This window comes from Histomonas meleagridis, assembly GCF_020186115.1.
Source record: "Histomonas meleagridis strain 2922-C6/04-10x chromosome Unknown contig_283, whole genome shotgun sequence".
In the NCBI taxonomy this organism is placed as follows: Eukaryota; Parabasalia; order Tritrichomonadida; family Dientamoebidae; genus Histomonas; species Histomonas meleagridis.
In genome coordinates, this window is record NW_027150850.1 from 4,024 (window position 1) to 24,051 (window position 20,028).

The following is a 20,028-nucleotide window of genomic DNA, read 5'->3' on the forward strand; positions in this document are numbered from 1 at the left end:
GTGTGTGTGGTACTTGTGTGTGTGGTACTTGTGTGTGTGGTACTTGTGTGTGTGGTACTTGTGTGTGTGGTACTTGTGTGTGTGGTACTTGTGTGTGTGGTACTTGTGTGTGTGGTACTTGTGTGTGTGGTACTTGTGTGTGTGGTACTTGTGTGTGTGGTACTTGTGTGTGTGGTACTTGTGTGTGTGGTACTTGTGTGTGTGGTACTTGTGTGTGTGGTACTTGTGTGTGGTACTTGTGTGTGTGGTACTTGTGTGTGTGGTACTTGTGTGTGTGGTACTTGTGTGTGTGGTACTTGTGTGTGTGGTACTTGTGTGTGTGGTACTTGTGTGTGTGGTACTTGTGGTACTGTGTGTGGTACTTGTGTGTGTGGTACTTGTGTGTGTGGTACTTGTGTGTGTGGTACTTGTGTGTGTGGTACTTGTGTGTGTGGTACTTGTGTGTGTGGTACTTGTGTGTGTGGTACTTGTGTGTGTGGTACTTGTGTGTGTGGTACTTGTGTGTGTGGTACTTGTGTGTGTGGTACTTGTGTGTGTGGGTACTTGTGTGTGTGGTACTTGTGTGTGTGGTACTTGTGTGTGTGGTACTTGTGTGTGTGGTACTTGTGTGTGTGGTACTTGTGTGTGTGTGGTACTTGTGTGTGTGGTACTTGTGTGTGTGGTACTTGTGTGTGTGGTACTTGTGTGTGTGGTACTTGTGTGTGTGGTACTTGTGTGTGTGGTACTTGTGTGTGTGGTACTTGTGTGTGTGGTACTGTGTGTGTGGTACTTTTGTGTGTGGTACTTGTGTGTGTGGTACTTGTGTGTGTGGTACTTGTGTGTGTGGTACTTGTGTGTGTGGTACTTGTGTGTGTGGTACTTGTGTGTGTGTGGTACTTGTGTGTGTGGTACTTGTGTGTGTGGTACTTGTGTGTGTGGTACTTGTGTGTGTGGTACTTGTGTGTGTGGTACTTGTGTGTGTGGTACTTGTGTGTGTGGTACTTGTGTGTGTGGTACTTGTGTGTGTGGTACTTGTGTGTGTGGTACTTGTGTGTGTGGTACTTGTGTGTGTGGTACTTGTGTGTGTGGTACTTGTGTGTGTGTGGTACTTGTGTGTGTGGTACTTGTGTGTGTGGTACTTGTGTGTGTGGTACTTGTGTGTGTGGTACTTGTGTGTGTGGTACTTGTGTGTGTGGTACTTGTGTGTGTGGTACTTGTGTGTGTGGTACTTGTGTGTGTGGTACTTGTGTGTGTGGTACTTGTGTGTGTGGTACTTGTGTGTGTGGTACTTGTGTGTGTGGTACTTGTGTGTGTGGTACTTGTGTGTGTGGTACTTGTGTGTGTGGTACTTGTGTGTGTGTGGTACTTGTGTGTGTGGTACTTGTGTGTGTGGTACTTGTGTGTGTGGTACTTGTGTGTGTGGTACTTGTGTGTGTGGTACTTGTGTGTGTGTGGTACTTGTGTGTGTGGTACTTGTGTGTGTGGTACTTGTGTGTGTGGTACTTGTGTGTGTGGTACTTGTGTGTGTGGTACTTGTGTGTGTGGTACTTGTGTGTGTGGTACTTGTGTGTGTGGTACTTGTGTGTGTGGTACTTGTGTGTGTGGTACTTGTGTGTGTGGTACTTGTGTGTGTGGTACTTGTGTGTGTGGTACTTGTGTGTGTGGTACTTGTGTGTGTGGTACTTGTGTGTGTGGTACTTGTGTGTGTGGTACTTGTGTGTGTGGTACTTGTGTGTGTGGTACTTGTGTGTGTGGTACTTGTGTGTGTGGTACTTGTGTGTGTGGGTCGTGTGTGTGTGGTACTTGTGTGTGTGGTACTTGTGTGTGTGGGGCTTGTGTGTGTGTGGTACTTGTGTGTGTGGTACTTGTGTGTGTGTGGTACTTGTGTGTGTGGTACTTGTGTGTGTGGTACTTGTGTGTGTGGTACTTGTGTGTGTGGTACTTGTGTGTGTGGTACTTGTGTGTGTGGTACTTGTGTGTGGTACTTGTGTGTGTGGTACTTGTGTGTGTGGTACTTGTGTGTGTGGTACTTGTGTGTGTGGTACTTGTGTGTGTGGTACTTGTGTGTGTGGTACTTGTGTGTGTGGTACTTGTGTGTGTGGTACTTGTGTGTGTGGTACTTGTGTGTGTGGTACTTGTGTGTGTGGTACTTGTGTGTGTGGTACTTGTGTGTGTGGTACTTGTGTGTGTGGTACTTGTGTGTGTGGTACTTGTGTGTGTGTGGTACTTGTGTGTGTGGTACTTGTGTGTGTGGTACTTGTGTGTGTGGTACTTGTGTGTGTGGTACTTGTGTGTGTGGTACTTGTGTGTGTGGTACTTGTGTGTGTGGTACTTGTGTGTGTGGTACTTGTGTGTGTGGTACTTGTGTGTGTGGTACTTGTGTGTGTGGTACTTGTGTGTGTGGTACTTGTGTGTGTGGTACTTGTGTGTGTGGTACTTGTGTGTGTGTGGTACTTGTGTGTGTGTGGTACTTGTGTGTGTGGTACTTGTGTGTGTGGTACTTGTGTGTGTGGTACTTGTGTGTGTGGTACTTGTGTGTGTGGTACTTGTGTGTGTGGTACTTGTGTGTGTGGTACTTGTGTGTGTGGTACTTGTGTGTGTGGTACTTGTGTGTGTGTGGTACTTGTGTGTGTGGTACTTGTGTGTGTGGTACTTGTGTGTGTGGTACTTGTGTGTGTGGTAATTGTGTGTGTGGTACTTGTGTGTGTGGTACTTGTGTGTGTGGTACTTGTGTGTGTGGTACTTGTGTGTGTGGTACTTGTGTGTGTGGTACTTGTGTGTGTGGTACTTGTGTGTGTGGTGCGTGTGTGTGTGTGGTACTTGTGTGTGTGGTACTTGTGTGTGTGGTACTTGTGTGTGTGGTACTTGTGTGTGTGGTGCGTGTGTGTGGGGTACTTGTGTGTGTGGTACTTGTGTGTGTGGTACTTGTGTGTGTGGTACTTGTGTGTGTGTGGTACTTGTGTGTGTGGTACTTGTGTGTGTGGTACTTGTGTGTGTGTTGTGTGTGTGGTACTTGTGTGTGTGGTACTTGTGTGTGTGGTACTTGTGTGTGTGGTGCTTGTGTGTGTGGTACTTGTGTGTGTGGTACTTGTGTGTGTGGTACTTGTGTGTGTGGTACTTGTGTGTGTGGTACTTGTGTGTGTGGTACTTGTGTGTGTGGTACTTGTGTGTGTGGTACTTGTGTGTGTGGTACTTGTGTGTGTGGTACTTGTGTGTGTGGTACTTGTGTGTGTGGTACTTGTGTGTGTGGTACTTGTGTGTGTGGTACTTGTGTGTGTGGTACTTGTGTGTGTGGTACTTGTGTGTGTGGTACTTGTGTGTGTGGTACTTGTGTGTGTGGTACTTGTGTGTGTGGTACTTGTGTGTGTGGTACTTGTGTGTGTGGTACTTGTGTGTGTGGTACTTGTGTGTGTGGTACTTGTGTGTGTGGGTCTTGTGTGTGTGGTACTTGTGTGTGTGGGTCTTGTGTGTGTGTGGTACTTGTGTGTGTGGTACTTGTGTGTGTGTGGTACTTGTGTGTGTGGTACTTGTGTGTGTGGTACTTGTGTGTGTGGTACTTGTGTGTGTGGTACTTGTGTGTGTGGTACTTGTGTGTGTGGTACTTGTGTGTGTGGTACTTGTGTGTGTGGTACTTGTGTGTGTGGTACTTGTGTGTGAGTACTTGTGTGTGTGGTACTTGTGTGTGTGGTACTTGTGTGTGTGGTACTTGTGTGTGTGTGGTACTTGTGTGTGTGGTACTTGTGTGTGTGGTACTTGTGTGTGTGGGTACTTGTGTGTGTGTGGTACTTGTGTGTGTGGTACTTGTGTGTGTGGTACCTATGTGTGTGGTACTTGTGTGTGTGGTACTTGTGTGTGTGGTACTTGTGTGTGTGGTACTTGTGTGTGTGGTACTTGTGTGTGTGGTACTTGTGTGTGTGGTATGTGTGTGTGTGGGTACTTGTGTGTGTGGTACTTGTGTGTGTGGTACTTGTGTGTGTGGTACTTGTGTGTGTGTGTGGTACTTGTGTGTGTGTGGTACTTGTGTGTGTGGTACTTGTGTGTGTGGTACTTGTGTGTGTGGTACTTGTGTGTGTGGTACTTGTGTGTGTGGTACTTGTGTGTGTGGTACTTGTGTGTGTGGTACTTGTGTGTGTGGTGCTTGGTACTTGTGTGTGTGGTACTTGTGTGTGTGGTACTTGTGTGTGTGGTACTTGTGTGTGTGGTACTTGTGTGTGTGGTACTTGTGTGTGTGTGGCTTGTGTGTGTGGTGTTTGTGTGTGTGGTTGTGTGTGTGTGGTTCTTGTGTGTGGTACTTGATCTTGTGTGTGTGGTACTTGTGTGTGTGGTACTTGTGTGTGTGGTACTTGTGTGTGTGGTACTTGTGTGTGTGGTACTTGTGTGTGTGGTACTTGTGTGTGTGGTACTTGTGTTTGTGGTACTTGTGTGTGTGGTACTTGTGTGTGTGGTACTTGTGTGTGTGGTACTTGTGTGTGTGGTACTTGTGTGTGTGGTACTTGTGTGTGTGGTACTTGTGTGTGTGGTACTTGTGTGTGTGGTACTTGTGTGTGTGGTACTTGTGTGTGTGGTACTCGTGTGTGTGGTACTTGTGTGTGTGGTACTTGTGTGTGTGGTACTTGTGTGTGTGCCCATGTAATGTGGTACGTGTGTGTGCACTAGTGGTGGACTTGTGTGTGGAGTACTTGTGTGTGTGGTACTTGTGTGTGTGGTACTTGTGTGTGTGGTACTTGTGTGTGTGGTACTTGTGTGTGTGGTACTTGTGTGTGTGGTACTTGTGTGTGTGGTACTTGTGTGTGTGGTACTTGTGTGTGTGGTACTTGTGTGTGTGGTACTTGTGTGTGTGGTACTTGTGTGTGTGTGGTACTTGTGTGTGTGGTACTTGTGTGTGTGGTACTTGTGTGTGTGGGTACTTGTGTGTGTGGTACTTGTGTGTGTGGTACTTGTGTGTGTGGTACTTGTGTGTGTGTGGTACTTGTGTGTGTGGTACTTGTGTGTGTGGTACTTGTGTGTGTGGTACTTGTGTGTGTGGTACTTGTGTGTGTGGTACTTGTGTGTGTGGTACTTGTGTGTGTGGTACTTGTGTGTGTGGTACTTGTGTGTGTGGTACTTGTGTGTGTGGTACTTGTGTGTGTGGTACTGTGTGTGTGGTACTTGTGTGTGTGGTACTTGTGTGTGTGGTACTTGTGTGTGTGGTACTTGTGTGTGGTACTTGTGTGTGTGGTACTTGTGTGTGTGGTACTTGTGTGTGTGGTACTTGTGTGTGTGGTACTTGTGTGTGTGGTACTTGTGTGTGTGGTACTTGTGTGTGTGGTACTTGTGTGTGTGGTACTTGTGTGTGTGTGGTACTTGTGTGTGTGGTACTTGTGTGTGTACTTTGTGTGGTACTTGTGTGTGTGGTACTTGTGTGTGTGGTACTTGTGTGTGTGGTACTTGTGTGTGTGGTACTTGTGTGTGTGGTACTTGTGTGTGTGGTACTTGTGTGTGTGGTACTTGTGTGTGTGGTACTTGTGTGTGTGGTACTTGTGTGTGTGGTACTTGTGTGTGTGGAGTACTTGTGTGTGTGGTACTTGTGTGTGTGGTACTTGTGTGTGTGGTACTTGTGTGTGTGGTACTTGTGTGTGTGGTACTTGTGTGTGTGGTACTTGTGTGTGTGGTACTTGTGTGTGTGGTACTTGTGTGTGTGGTACTTGTGTGTGTGGTACTTGTGTGTGTGGTACTTGTGTGTGTGGTACTTGTGTGTGTGGTACTTGTGTGTGTGTGGTACTTGTGTGTGTGGTACTTGTGTGTGTGGTACTTGTGTGTGTGGTACTTGTGTGTGTGGTACTTGTGTGTGTGGTACTTGTGTGTGTGGTACTTGTGTGTGTGGTACTTGTGTGTGTGGTACTTGTGTGTGTGGTACTTGTGTGTGGTACTTGTGTGTGTGGTACTTGTGTGTGTGGTACTTGTGTGTGTGGTACTTGTGTGTGTGGTACTTGTGTGTGTGGTACTTGTGTGTGTGGTACTTGTGTGTGTGGTACTTGTGTGTGTGGTACTTGTGTGTGTGGTACTTGTGTGTGTGGTACTTGTGTGTGTGGTACTTGTGTGTGTGGTACTTGTGTGTGTGGTACTTGTGTGTGTGGTACTTGTGTGTGTGGTACTTGTGTGTGTGGTACTTGTGTGTGTGGTACTTGTGTGTGTGGTACTTGTGTGTGTGGTACTTGTGTGTGTGGTACTTGTGTGTGTGGTACTTGTGTGTGTGGTACTTGTGTGTGTGGTACTTGTGTGTGTGTGGTACTTGTGTGTGTGGTACTTGTGTGTGTGGTACTTGTGTGTGTGTGGTACTTGTGTGTGTGGTACTTGTGTGTGTGGTACTTGTGTGTGTGGTACTTGTGTGTGTGGTACTTGTGGTACTTGTGTGTGTGGTACTTGTGTGTGTGGTACTTGTGTGTGTGGTACTTGTGTGTGTGGTACTTGTGTGTGTGGTACTTGTGTGTGTGGTACTTGTGTGTGTGGTACTTTGTGTGTGTGGTACTTGTGTGTGTGGTACTTGTGTGTGTGTGGTACTTGTGTGTGTGGTACTTGTGTGTGTGGTACTTGTGTGTGTGGTACTTGTGTGTGTGGTACTTGTGTGTGTGGTACTTGTGTGTGTGGTACTTGTGTGTGTGGTACTTGTGTGTGTGGTACTTGTGTGTGTGGTACTTGTGTGTGTGGTACTTGTGTGTGTGGTACTTGTGTGTGTGGTACTTGTGTGTGTGGTACTTGTGTGTGTGGTACTTGTGTGTGTGGTACTTGTGTGTGTGGTACTTGTGTGTGTGTGGTACTTGTGTGTGTGGTACTTGTGTGTGTGGTACTTGTGTGTGTGGTACTTGTGTGTGTGGTACTTGTGTGTGTGTGGTACTTGTGTGTGTGGTACTTGTGTGTGTGGTACTTGTGTGTGTGGTACTTGTGTGTGTGGTACTTGTGTGTGTGGTACTTGTGTGTGTGGTACTTGTGTGTGTGGTACTTGTGTGTGTGGTACTTGTGTGTGTATGTGGTACTTGTGTGTGTGGTACTTGTGTGTGTGGTACTTGTGTGTGTGGTACTTGTGTGTGTGGTACTTGTGTGTGTGGTACTTGTGTGTGTGTGGTACTTGTGTGTGTGGTACTTGTGTGTGTGGTACTTGTGTGTGTGGTACTTGTGTGTGTGGTACTTGTGTGTGTGTGGTACTTGTGTGTGTGGTACTTGTGTGTGTGGTACTTGTGTGTGTGGTACTTGTGTGTGTGGTGCACTTGTGTGTGTGGTACTTGTGTGTGTGGTACTTGTGTGTGTGGTACTTGTGTGTGTGGTACTTGTGTGTGTGGTACTTGTGTGTGTGGTACTTGTGTGTGGTACTTGTGTGTGTGGTACTTGTGTGTGTGGTACTTGTGTGTGTGGTACTTGTGTGTGTGGTACTTGTGTGTGTGGTACTTGTGTGTGTGGTACTTGTGTGTGTGGTACTTGTGTGTGTGGTACTTGTGTGTGTGGTACTTGTGTGTGTGGTACTTGTGTGTGTGGTACTTGTGTGTGTGGTACTTGTGTGTGTGTGTGGTACTTGTGTGTGGTACTTGTGTGTGTGGTACTTGTGTGTGTGGTACTTGTGTGTGTGGTACTTGTGTGTGTGGTCTCTTGTGTGTGTGGTACTTGTGTGTGTGGTACTTGTGTGTGTGGTACTTGTGTGTGTGGTACTTGTGTGTGTGTGGTACTTGTGTGTGTGGTACTTGTGTGTGTGGTACTTGTGTGTGTGGTACTTGTGTGTGTGTGGTACTTGTGTGTGTGGTACTTGTGTGTGTGGTACTTGTGTGTGTGGTACTTGTGTGTGTGGTACTTGTGTGTGTGGTACTTGTGTGTGTGGTACTTGTGTGTGTGGTACGTGTGGTACTTGTGTGTGTGGTACTTGTGTGTGTGTGGTACTTGTGTGTGTGGTACTTGTGTGTGTGGTACTTGTGTGTGTGGTACTTGTGTGTGTGTGGTACTTGTGTGTGTGGTACTTGTGTGTGTGGTACTTGTGTGTGTGGTACTTGTGTGTGTGTGGTACTTGTGTGTGTGGTACTTGTGTGTGTGGTACTTGTGTGTGTGGTACTTGTGTGTGTGGTACTTGTGTGTGTGGTACTTGTGTGTGTGTGGTACTTGTGTGTGTGTGGTACTTGTGTGTGTGGTACTTGTGTGTGTGGTACTTGTGTGTGTGTGGTACTTGTGTGTGTGGTACTTGTGTGTGTGTGGTGGTACTTGTGTGTGTGGTACTTGTGTGTGTGGTACTTGTGTGTGTGGTACTTGTGTGTGTGGTACTTGTGTGTGTGGTACTTGTGTGTGTGGTACTTGTGGGTGTGGTACTTGTGTGTGTGGTACTTGTGTGTGTGGTACTTGTGTGTGTGGTACTTGTGTGTGTGGTACTTGTGTGTGTGGTACTTGTGTGTGTGGTACTTGTGTGTGGTACTTGTGTGTGTGTGGTACTTGTGTGTGTGGTACTTGTGTGTGTGGTACTTGTGTGTGTGGTACTTTGTGTGTGTGGTACTTGTGTGAGTGGTACTTGTGTGTGTGGTACTTGTGTGTGTGGTACTTGTGTGTGTGGTACTTGTGTGTGTGGTGCTTGTGTGTGTGGTACTTGTGTGTGTGGTACTTGTGTGTGTGGTACTTGTGTGTGTGGTACTTGTGTGTGTGTGGTACTTGTGTGTGTGGTACTTGTGTGTGTGGTACTTGTGTGTGTGGTACTTGTGTGTGGTACTTGTGTGAGGGTGGTGCTTGTGTGTGGGTGGTGCTTGTGTGTGGGTGGTGCTTAGCGTGTGGGTGGTGCTTGTGTGTGGGTGGTGCTTGTGTGTGGGTGGTGCTCGTGTGTGGGTGGTGCGTGTGTGGTGGTGCTCGTGTGTGGGTGGTGCTCGTGTGTGGGTGGTGCTTCAGTGTGTGGATGGTGCATATTGTGTGTGGTGTGTGTGGGTGGTACGTGTGTGTGTGGTACTGTGTGTGTGTGGTACTTGTGTGTGTGGTACTTGTGTGTGTGGTACTTGTGTGTGTGGTACTTGTGTGTGTGGTGCTTGTGTGGGTGGTGCTTGTGTGTGTGGGTACTTGTGTGTGTGGTACTTGTGTGTGGGTGGTACGTGTGTGTGGGTGGTGCTTGTGTGTGGGTGGTACTTGTGTGTGGGTGGTGCTTGTGTGTGGGTGGTGCTTGTGTGTGGGTGGTGCTTGTGTGTGGGGGGGGTGCGTGTGTGTGGGTGGTGCTTGTGTGTGGGTGGTGCTTGTGTGTGGGTGGTACGTGTGTGTGGGTGGTGCTTGTGTGTGGGTGGTGCTTGTGTGTGTGGGTGGTACTTGTGTGTGTGGGTGGTACGTGTGTGTGGGTGGTGCTTGTGTGTGTGGGTGGTACGTGTGTGTGGGTGGTGCGTGTGTGTGGGTGGTGCTTGTGTGTGGGTGGTACTTGTGTGTGGGTGGTACGTGTGTGTGGGTGGTACGTGTGTGTGGTGCTTGTGTGTGGGTGGTACTTGTGTGTGGGTGGTACGTGTGTGTGGGTGGTGCTTGTGTGTGGGTGGTACGTGTGTGTGGGTGGTACGTGTGTGTGGGTGGTACGTGTGTGTGGGTGGTGCTTGTGTGTGGGTGGTGCTTGTGTGTGGGTGGTGCTTGTGTGTGGGTGGTGCGTGTGTGTGGGTGGTGCGTGTGTGTGGGTGGTGCTTGTGTGTGGGTGGTGCTTGTGTGTGTGGGTGGTGCTTGTGTGTGGGTGGTGCTTGTGTGTGGGTGGTACTTGTGTGTGGGTGGTACGTGTGTGTGGGTGGTGCGTGTGTGTGGGTGGTGCGTGTGTGTGGGTGGTGCTTGTGTGTGGGTGGTGCTTGTGTGTGGGTGGTGCTTGTGTGTGGGTGGTGCTTGTGTGTGTGGGTGGTACGTGTGTGTGGGTGGTGCTTGTGTGTGTGTGGTACTTGTGTGTGTGGTACTTGTGTGTGTGGTACTTGTGTGTGTGGTACTTGTGTGTGTGGTGCTCGTGTGTGTGGTGCTTGTGTGTGTGTGTGGTACTTGTGTGTGTGGTGCTTGTGTGTGTGGTACTTGTGTGTGTGTGGTACTTGTGTGTGTGGTACTTGTGTGTGTGTGGTACTTGTGTGTGTGGTACTTGTGTGTGTGTGGTACTTGTGTGTGTGGTACTTGTGTGTGTGGTACTTGTGTGTGTGTGGTACTGTGTGTGTGTGGTGCTTGTGTGTGTGTGGTACTTGTGTGTGTGGTACTTGTGTGTGTGGTACTTGTGTGTGTGGTACTTGTGTGTGTGGTACTTGTGTGTGTGGTACTTGTGTGTGTGGGTGGTGCGTGTGTGTGTGTGGTACTTGTGTGTGTGTGTGGTACTTGTGTGTGTGGTACTTGTGTGTGTGGTACTTGTGTGTGTGGTGCTTGTGTGGGTGGTACTTGTGTGTGTGGTACTTGTGTGTGTGGTACTTGTGTGTGTGGTACTTGTGTGTGTGGTACTTGTGTGTGTGGTACTTGTGTGTGTGGTACTTGTGTGTGTGTGGTACTTGTGTGTGTGGTACTTGTGTGTGTGTGGTGCTTGTGTGTGTGGTGCTTGTGTGTGTGGTGCTTGTGTGTGTGGTGCTTGTGTGTGTGGTGCTTGTGTGTGTGGTACTTGTGTGTGTGGTGCTTGTGTGTGTGTGGTACTTGTGTGTGTGGTACTTGTGTGTGTGGTACTTGTGTGTGTGGTACTTGTGTGTGTGGTACTTGTGTGTGTGGTACTTGTGTGTGTGGTGCTTGTGTGTGTGTGGTTTGTGTGTGTGTGGTACTTGTGTGTGTGGTACTTGTGTGTGTGGTACTTGTGTGTGTGGTACTTGTGTGTGTGGTACTTGTGTGTGTGGTACTTGTGTGTGTGGTACTTGTGTGTGTGGTGCTTGTGTGTGTGTGGTACTTGTGTGTGTGTGGTACTTGTGTGTGTGTGGTGCTTGTGTGTGTGTGGTACTTGTGTGTGTGGTACTTGTGTGTGTGGTACTTGTGTGTGTGGTGCTTGTGTGTGTGTGGTGCTTGTGTGTGTGTGGTACTTGTGTGTGTGTGGTACTTGTGTGTGTGGTACTTGTGTGTGTGGTACTTGTGTGTGTGTGGTACTTGTGTGTGTGGTACTTGTGTGTGTGGTGTGTGTGTGTGTGGGTGTGTGTGTGTGTGGTACGTGTGTGTGTGTGGTACTTGTGTGTGTGGTACTTGTGTGTGTGTGGTACTTGTGTGTGTGGTACTTGTGTGTGTGGTACTTGTGTGTGTGGTACTTGTGTGTGTGGTACTTGTGTGTGTGGTACTTGTGTGTGTGGTACTTGTGTGTGTGTGGTACGTGTGTGTGTGTGGTACTTGTGTGTGTGGTACTTGTGTGTGTGTGGTACTTGTGTGTGTGGTACTTGTGTGTGTGGTACTTGTGTGTGTGGTGCTTGTGTGTGTGGTACTTGTGTGTGTGGTACTTGTGTGTGTGGTACTTGTGTGTGTGGTGCTTGTGTGTGTGGTACTTGTGTGTGTGGTACTTGTGTGTGTGGTACTTGTGTGTGTGTGGTGCTTGTGTGTGTGGTACTTGTGTGTGTGTGGTACTTGTGTGTGTGGTACTTGTGTGTGTGGTACTTGTGTGTGTGGTACTTGTGTGTGTGGTACTTGTGTGTGTGGTACTTGTGTGTGTGTGGTACTTGTGTGTGTGGTACTTGTGTGTGTGGTACTTGTGTGTGTGGTACTTGTGTGTGTGTGGTACTTGTGTGTGTGGTACTTGTGTGTGTGGTACTTGTGTGTGTGGTACTTGTGTGTGTGGTACTTGTGTGTGTGGTACTTGTGTGTGTGGTACTTGTGTGTGTGTGGTACTTGTGTGTGTGTGGTACTTGTGTGTGTGGTGCTTGTGTGTGTGGTACTTGTGTGTGTGGTACTTGTGTGTGTGGTACTTGTGTGTGTGGTACTTGTGTGTGTGTGTGGTACTTGTGTGTGTGGTACTTGTGTGTGTGGTACTTGTGTGTGTGGTACTTGTGTGTGTGGTACTTGTGTGTGTGGTACTTGTGTGTGTGGTACTTGTGTGTGTGGTACTTGTGTGTGTGGTACTTGTGTGTGTGGTACTTGTGTGTGTGGTACTTGTGTGTGTGGTACTTGTGTGGGTGGTACTTGTGTGTGTGGTACTTGTGTGTGTGGTACTGTGTGTGTGTGGTACTTGTGTGTGTGGTACTTGTGTGTGTGGTACTTGTGTGTGTGGTACTTGTGTGTGTGTGGTACTTGTGTGTGTGTGGTACTTGTGTGTGTGGTACTTGTGTGTGTGTGGTACTTGTGTGTGTGGTACTTGTGTGTGTGGTACTTGTGTGTGTGGTACTTGTGTGTGTGTGGTACTTGTGTGTGTGGTACTTGTGTGTGTGGTACTTGTGTGTGTGGTACTTGTGTGTGTGTGTGGTACTTGTGTGTGTGTGGTACGTGTGTGTGTGTGTGGTACTTGTGTGTGTGGTACGTGTGTGTGTGGTACTTGTGTGTGTGGTACTTGTGTGTGTGGTACTTGTGTGTGTGTGGTACTTGTGTGTGTGGTACTTGTGTGTGTGGTACTTGTGTGTGTGGTACTTGTGTGTGTGGTACTTGTGTGTGTGGTACTTGTGTGTGTGGTACTTGTGTGTGGGTGGGTGGTACTTGTGTGGGTGGGTGGTACGTGTGTGTGGGTGGGTGGTACGTGTGTGTGGGTGGGTGGTACTTGTGTGGGTGGGTGGTACTTGTGTGGGTGGTGCTTGTGTGTGTGGTACTTGTGTGTGTGGTACTTGTGTGTGTGGTACTTGTGTGTGTGGTACTTGTGTGTGTGTGGTACTTGTGTGTGTGGTACTTGTGTGTGTGGTACTTGTGTGTGTGGTACTTGTGTGTGTGGTACTTGTGTGTGTGGTACTTGTGTGTGTGGTACTTGTGTGTGGGTGGGTGGTACTTGTGTGGGTGGGTGGTACGTGTGTGTGGGTGGGTGGTACGTGTGTGTGGGTGGGTGGTACTTGTGTGGGTGGGTGGTACTTGTGTGTGTGGTGCTTGTGTGTGTGTGGTACTTGTGTGTGTGGTACTTGTGTGTGTGGTACTTGTGTGTGTGGTACTTGTGTGTGTGTGGTACTTGTGTGTGTGGTGCTTGTGTGTGTGGTACTTGTGTGTGTGGTACTTGTGTGTGTGTGGTGCTTGTGTGTGTGGTACTTGTGTGTGTGGTACTTGTGTGTGTGGTACTTGTGTGTGGGTGGGTGGTACTTGTGTGGGTGGGTGGTACGTGTGTGGGTGGGTGGTACGTGTGTGTGGGTGGGTGGTACTTGTGTGGGTGGGTGGTACGTGTGTGTGGGTGGGTGGTACGTGTGTGTGGGTGGGTGGTACGTGTGTGTGGGTGGGTGGTACTTGTGTGGGTGGGTGGTACGTGTGTGTGTGTGGTGCGTGTGTGTGTGGTGCTTGTGTGTGTGGTACTTGTGTGTGTGTGTGGTGCTTGTGTGTGGGTGGTGCTTGTGTGTGGGTGGGTGGTACGTGTGGGTGGGTGGTACGTGTGTGGGTGGGTGGTACGTGTGTGTGTAGGTGGTACGTGTGTGTGGGTGGGTGGTACGTGTGTGTGGGTGGGTGGTACTTGTGTGGGTGGGTGGTACTTGTGTGGGTGGGTGGTACGTGTGTGTGGGTGGGTGGTACGTGTGTGTGGGTGGGTGGTACGTGTGTGTGGGTGGGTGGTACTTGTGTGGGTGGGTGGTACTTGTGTGGGTGGGTGGTACTTGTGTGGGTGGGTGGTACTTGTGTTTGGGTGGTACGTGTGTGTGTGAGTGGTACATGTGTATGTTGTGTGGGAAGAGGGGGTGAAGGTGTTTGAGTGTTGATGTAAGTATTACACGTGATTGTGTTCGAAGTCAGATAATTCGATCCGAACTTTGATAAATGATATGTTTTGCGTATATATTTTATTTGATATTTCAAATTATTCTGAATAATATTTTGGATTTTGTTGACATATGGAAATTATCATTATTCGATACAACAATATCATCTAATACGAAGATTTAAAATTGAAAACATATATTATATCATAATATCATAATTATACAAAATTTTCTATGAATAGCTATCATATTGAATTTCATATGAAAATTATTTATTATTATATTTTTATTTTGCATAATCATGTGAATTTGGGCAAAATTTTTGATTCGAGGCCGAAAATTTTGCCCAAAAAATAAAACCGTTTAAGGGTAGCCCGAAAGTTTACGGTTAGTGTCAGAAATCGCTTGACAAACGATAGAACTTTGAGATAAAAAAACCGTTATATTATGAAAAAGTCCTATCGTTATGTTAAAAATTGTATCGTTCGTATCAGGAATTGCATCATAACCGCTGGTGTATGAAATTTAACAAAAACCAACTCTAATGTTTAATAAAGACAATTCTCATACTTTTTGAGGACATCATCACAATAAAATATATTCCTATTCATTGTTTTGACTTCTCATCATATTAAGTCTGGAATCTTTTAATTGAATTGTTGATCTAAGTCTTCTTGGCGTCAATATTAACCTTTGAGCAGATATTATACGTTCACAAGCAGATTCGCTGCATTATGTACTTTGCAATCTTAAGACCAAATCACTTAATAACTCCATATTTTCAACTGATCTAAAATTGAGCCGATTAAAACACCCTTTTAATGTATTAACTTCTTCAACCGAGCATGGTGTTGAAATAAAGTTATTCATGCTAGAATAAAATAATTTACATTTTTTTCGATCACTAACAAATCTAGTAATTCATTTCTAAATATAATTGAATAATGAACTCAAAATTCTATTCCTATAATCTATTTCATAAGTGACACCAAGTACTTTATCATTTACAAGTACATTATTATTTTCTTGAAAATACTCAATTTCAAATTCAGATTCAATTTCTTCTTCCTTTTCTTTTTCTTCATAATTAGTAATTTCTATAACAGTGCTTTCCATTACTGTATTGATTGCCATTTCCCTTAATTCTTGAATAGGATCTTCAAATCCAGATATTTTTTATGTTATAAAGATAAATGGTATATTAAATTTTTCAAATATATATGTTTTTTTTCTTTTGAAATTAGGATTCAGTAATCTATTATAATAATCATCATGACCATCTGGAGTTAAAATATAAGAAGAAGTCAGTAATAAACCATGAACTTCTTCAGAACCAAATGTGTAATTATATAATTCTTGTGAAATAACTTTAGCATAAATATTTCCCATTTCATTTAATGCATTAAATGCTTCAATTGCATCTTCAATTAAAGAATATGCAATGCTAATCATGTTTTTAAGATCTTCAAATTTTTTCATTAAAACTTTTGAAATTTTTATACATTTATGAAGTTGATCAATTGACTACGAAATTTCGTAATATTTCGAAATAATAGAATTGAATATTATTATATATTCAACAATATCGAGATCGTAAATCCAACAAGTATTTACATGTGGTGGACACATTAATCCAATTTCATCAATATTCAAATTAATTTCTTTAGAAAGTATGAGGTATGGAAAAAGTGCGTTCGTCAGCCTTTTTTTTAATGAATTCAAAAGTAAAATATAATTTGGTTATTTATTATGATATGTATTCACTATGAGTTTCAATTGTAATTAAAAGTCTGTTCATCCATTCATTATATACGGCTCTGAAAATGTCTTTATGAATATTATACAGTAATGTTTCAATATTTTGAAAAAGTTGATCTTCATTTTCAAACTCCTCACCTTCGAGCATTTTTTTTAGATATCCGAACAGAAAAAAGTCAGAAGGTGCGAGGTCTGGCGAAAACGGGGGTTGCGGAAGTATTTTAATCCCCAATTCATTCAATTTTTCATGAACCGAATGAGGCCGGGCGTTATCCATATGCAAAAAATATCCCTTCGTTTAAATTCTTATTGCCAAATGTCCAAGTACAACTTCAGAAAAAAAAATTCGATTAAATTTTTGGTCTATCGGGAGCATTGTTATTGATTTGATACCAGTTATAGACCATATAACAGATATCATTACTTTTTTGGAGGCAATAGTTTGTTTGGGTTTGTATGGTTTTTGCACTCCAGATTCAATCCACATCGAGTTTCTCCCGTTAACATTATAAATCCAGGTTTCATCTTGTGTCAATATGTGCCTCAGTTTGTAATCATTTAAACTATTAAGGAATTCAAATAATTCAGACGCAATGGCAGCTCTTTTGGTTTTAATTTCAGGAGTAAACTTATGTGGGATCCATTTGAAGTTAACTTTTTTCATCTATAAAATATTAATCATTATATTTTTCACTGTTTTCGGATCTGCGCCTAAATTCTTCGCAATTTTCTTCGTCGATGCATATGGATAACTTAATATAAAACTGGTTATTCTTTGATCTAAATCTGATCTTCTTGGTCTCCCTGTTTTTTTCTGTTCGAAAATTGAGAAAATATGTTCATTCATCTTTTTTGTCCATTTCTGAACTGTTCGAAGTGTAATAATATTATCACCATATACAGCACATAATCGCCTATATATGTCTTGATTTTCATTTGTTTCTAACCAAAGGAAATGGACAACAGAACGTAATTCCTCAATTGGAACTGACATTAAAATGATTATACGTTCTCTTTCAGATATATCCTGAAAAAAAGTAGTTTTACTTCATGCATCATATTTACTTGGAAAAAAGTATTATAATAATAATGATAATATATTTATTATAAATTTTATTTATATAATTTGATTTCATTAATATCTAATATAAATCAAAAAAAAAAGCTGACGAACGGACTTTCTCCACCCCCTATATATGTATTGTATCAATAATTATTTACAGTTGATTGTCTTATCTGGTTGCACTTATTAATGAATTGTGCACCTTATGACATTGACAAGGAACTATAATAATTGATCTGATTCTACCTCTCTTGAATGGTTAATAAATTTGTTCATTCCCTTTAGCTGAGATTTGCTTCCATCGACAACCAAACTACTTATATTAATATTATATTTAAAAATATTATATATTCCCTGTACTAATCTTTTCATAATAATCTATTGATTTTAGACCTTTCATGATTGTTGTATATACAGTATAAGGTGTAACTCCATAGAAAGGGTTTTCGACACAAAAATCTTAAAATTTATTTTTTTGTGTTGTTCCTTCATCTAAACTTATCGAGACATAAGGAAAATTATAAAAAAATTTCATAATTGTTCTATGATCTTCATTACATTTGTTTATTGAAATAGTTCTGATCATATCTCTTGATAGATTCTTATAAATATTGATTGAATCTTTTTTTAATTTATTGGCAATTTTAATGCCGTAACTAATTGATGTATTGATTAATTATAATAATTCTTGTGAACAACAAAAATCCAAAATTGGATTTTTTTTTTCCAATTAAATAGGCAATTTTTTCATATATATTTTCGATTTTTATTTCTTATGAAAAACTTGATTTAAAAAAATTATCAAGAGTAGCACTTGTTCGTACGTTTGTATATTGACATTTATGAATAATTCCTTCTCTAAGTTGATCGGAAAAATGATAAACTTTTTTTTTAAAGTTACATTGTAAACCATTTGCATCTGTATTCGTACAGTTGCAATATTGATGATGATTTTCGTGAGTGATTTCATATAAGTGAAAGGATCTTCTAAAAATCTTTTTTTATTGAACATTGGAAATTAATTTTATATAAAAATTTGTATTTAAATCATTCAATAATCAATACACGATATAATAAATATATAAATTAAGAAGTTCGGTTAACGGAATCAAAGAATTTTGATATTAGAATCGAATATTGATCAGGTGAAAAATAAAGTTCAAGTTAAAAGTAGAACTGGAATATAAAATCAATCCCAGAAGTTATGGTAGTAATCATTTCAAAATTTATAACATTTATTTCTGATATTTGTTAAACAAATTCAGAGAATTCGTTCATTTATCCAACGGACATTTTGTTGCAATTATGATAATATGATTGTTAATGAAGTAAGTAGCAAAGCAGTTCAAAATCCCCTCACAATCTATTGGCCGGAAATTTTCTCAATTCATGGGTCTCGAACACTATTGCTACGTAACAAAGTTGATGTTCATGAAAAAGAGTTGACCTCCACCACAAAACAGCATTGAACTACTCGTCTCTTCATGAGATACTCAAAAAACAAAAACAATTTCCATTATTATAACTTAACTCTGCAGCAATATATCAAAAATTGGAACAAAGTCTCGATTGATAAACCATCAAACACAAAGTTTCAACTAACATACCATTAACGCTTCCAGCCTCCGAGGAAACAATTTCAGCAGAAAATTAAGAAATATTTTATCTCAAATCAGGTCAATTTTCTCCACTTCTGTCACCTACCGAACACACAAAAGCCACAGCTATGAACTCTTTTCACTGGAGCCATAAGTACTGTTGGATGTTGACAATGATTTTGATATTATGTTTGTAAATCAAAGTGAAAGGTTTGTCGATTCTTTTCAAGACTAATTAGTTTATTCTCCATACTCTATGAGCAATGAGCTCAGTAATCATGATTAAACATTTGCTATTTACGGAATAAATTTTTTTTCATTTTTTTCATCATCGTCTGTAAGAAGAATAAGTGATGGAGATGCTGGCATGGAAATCATAGAGGTTATTGCTGAAGTCCTTGGAAGTCAAAAATATGGAACCTACATGAAAAATTATAATCCCATGTATTGAACTTGTCAAAAATAAGTTAAAAAATGAGTCAGGAAAAGAGTGGACAGATTTCATATTAGAGAGGATGAAATAGAATCGGTTTAGATTTGATCGATAAATGTATTTGCTACCATCACCAAGAAAGATTAAAGGCAAAAGATGCCATGAAACATCCGTTCTTAGTTCCGTTAAAATTTGATTATATGAAGTTTGATTTGATCCAAAATTAATTTATGATTAAAGTGTGCTTGCTTCTAGATTTTTTCTATAAGCTCAATGAGAATTATAATTTTTTCAATATTATTCAATTTGTCCGTATCGTAGGGTGGGATGGGCTTATCGTCTCCCAGGACGGTTTTCTGTCAAAATTGAATGCCATGACGGACAAAATGCATTCAAATCTTAAGAAAATATGCTTATCGCCTCCTTAAACGGTTATTTAAAGAAAAATATGTACGATATGGGATAACCGTTTTTTTCCTGGGCTTATCGTTTTCCAAAAACCGCCCCGGGCTTATCGTTCTCAAGTTAATCTCAGAAAAAGTTTAATGAGGTGGGAAACATAGAAAAAAAGTAAGAAATGGGGAAAATGTTTCGGTTTAGAGGCTAAAAATGAAATTTATTGAATAAAGTATCGAAAAAATGGGGTTCCCATTGGGATGGGATTGGGGTCGAACTATCCCTGTGAAATAGGGAAAAATCCACAAGATTAATTTTGCATCATCTCGAGATATAAAAGAATTATTCGAGTATCATTGTATCGCAGGGATACTTGTTATATGAATAAAAACATTTTGAAACGACACTTGAAATATATCAAACAAATTTTTTATATTTTATATTTAACAATTAAATTCGTAATGAAATGGAATCAGTTATTTCTGATCTGAAATTAACAATGAGTATATTATTTACAGGATCAATTACACAACCGCAGACCAAACCTCCAAATCTTCTCAATCGATTTTTAAAGGGTAAATTCCGAACGATAGGAAACGAACTCACTTTTTAAAAGGAATTATTATTTCATCAATTTGATTATAAATAAAAATATAAATGACACTTATTTTGAATGAAAATAGAAAATGAAATACGGTTTGGCAAAATACAGTCCGATTAAAAAACATTAAAAAAGTGATGAGTTTCACAATAACTTATTGAATACTATATGAATATGTAAACTATTCATTTATCAAAGTTGAAATTTGAGTAAAATTAGACTGGTACAAATAATTCGAGCTTGAGAGAACATATTGAATTTTTTCAATAAACACCGTTTATTAATTCAAATCAGATGACCTCGTGGAACAAAGAACAGTCAATAATAGAAATGTACAAATTAGGGCACAACTATCAAACAATAGCAAATACCCTTCATGTAGGTACTAACAGGATAAGCAGTACAATTAAAGCATACACCAATACTGGTCAATTATA

The 20,028-nt window shown here is 42.4% G+C and overlaps 1 protein-coding gene across 1 annotated transcript; it reads right to left on the reverse strand.

Moving 5' to 3' along the window:
• Positions 1–3,795: 3,795 nt before the first annotated feature.
• Positions 3,796–13,697, reverse strand: GO595_004773 (elicitor-like mating protein M81; the record flags this gene model as incomplete). The annotated part of the gene is made up of 2 exons (XM_067917941.1): positions 3,796–8,828; positions 8,927–13,697. The coding sequence occupies 2 exons, from the start codon at positions 13,695–13,697 to the stop codon at positions 3,796–3,798; spliced, it is 9,804 nt and encodes a 3,267-aa protein (XP_067775026.1).
• Positions 13,698–20,028: the final 6,331 nt, after the last annotated feature.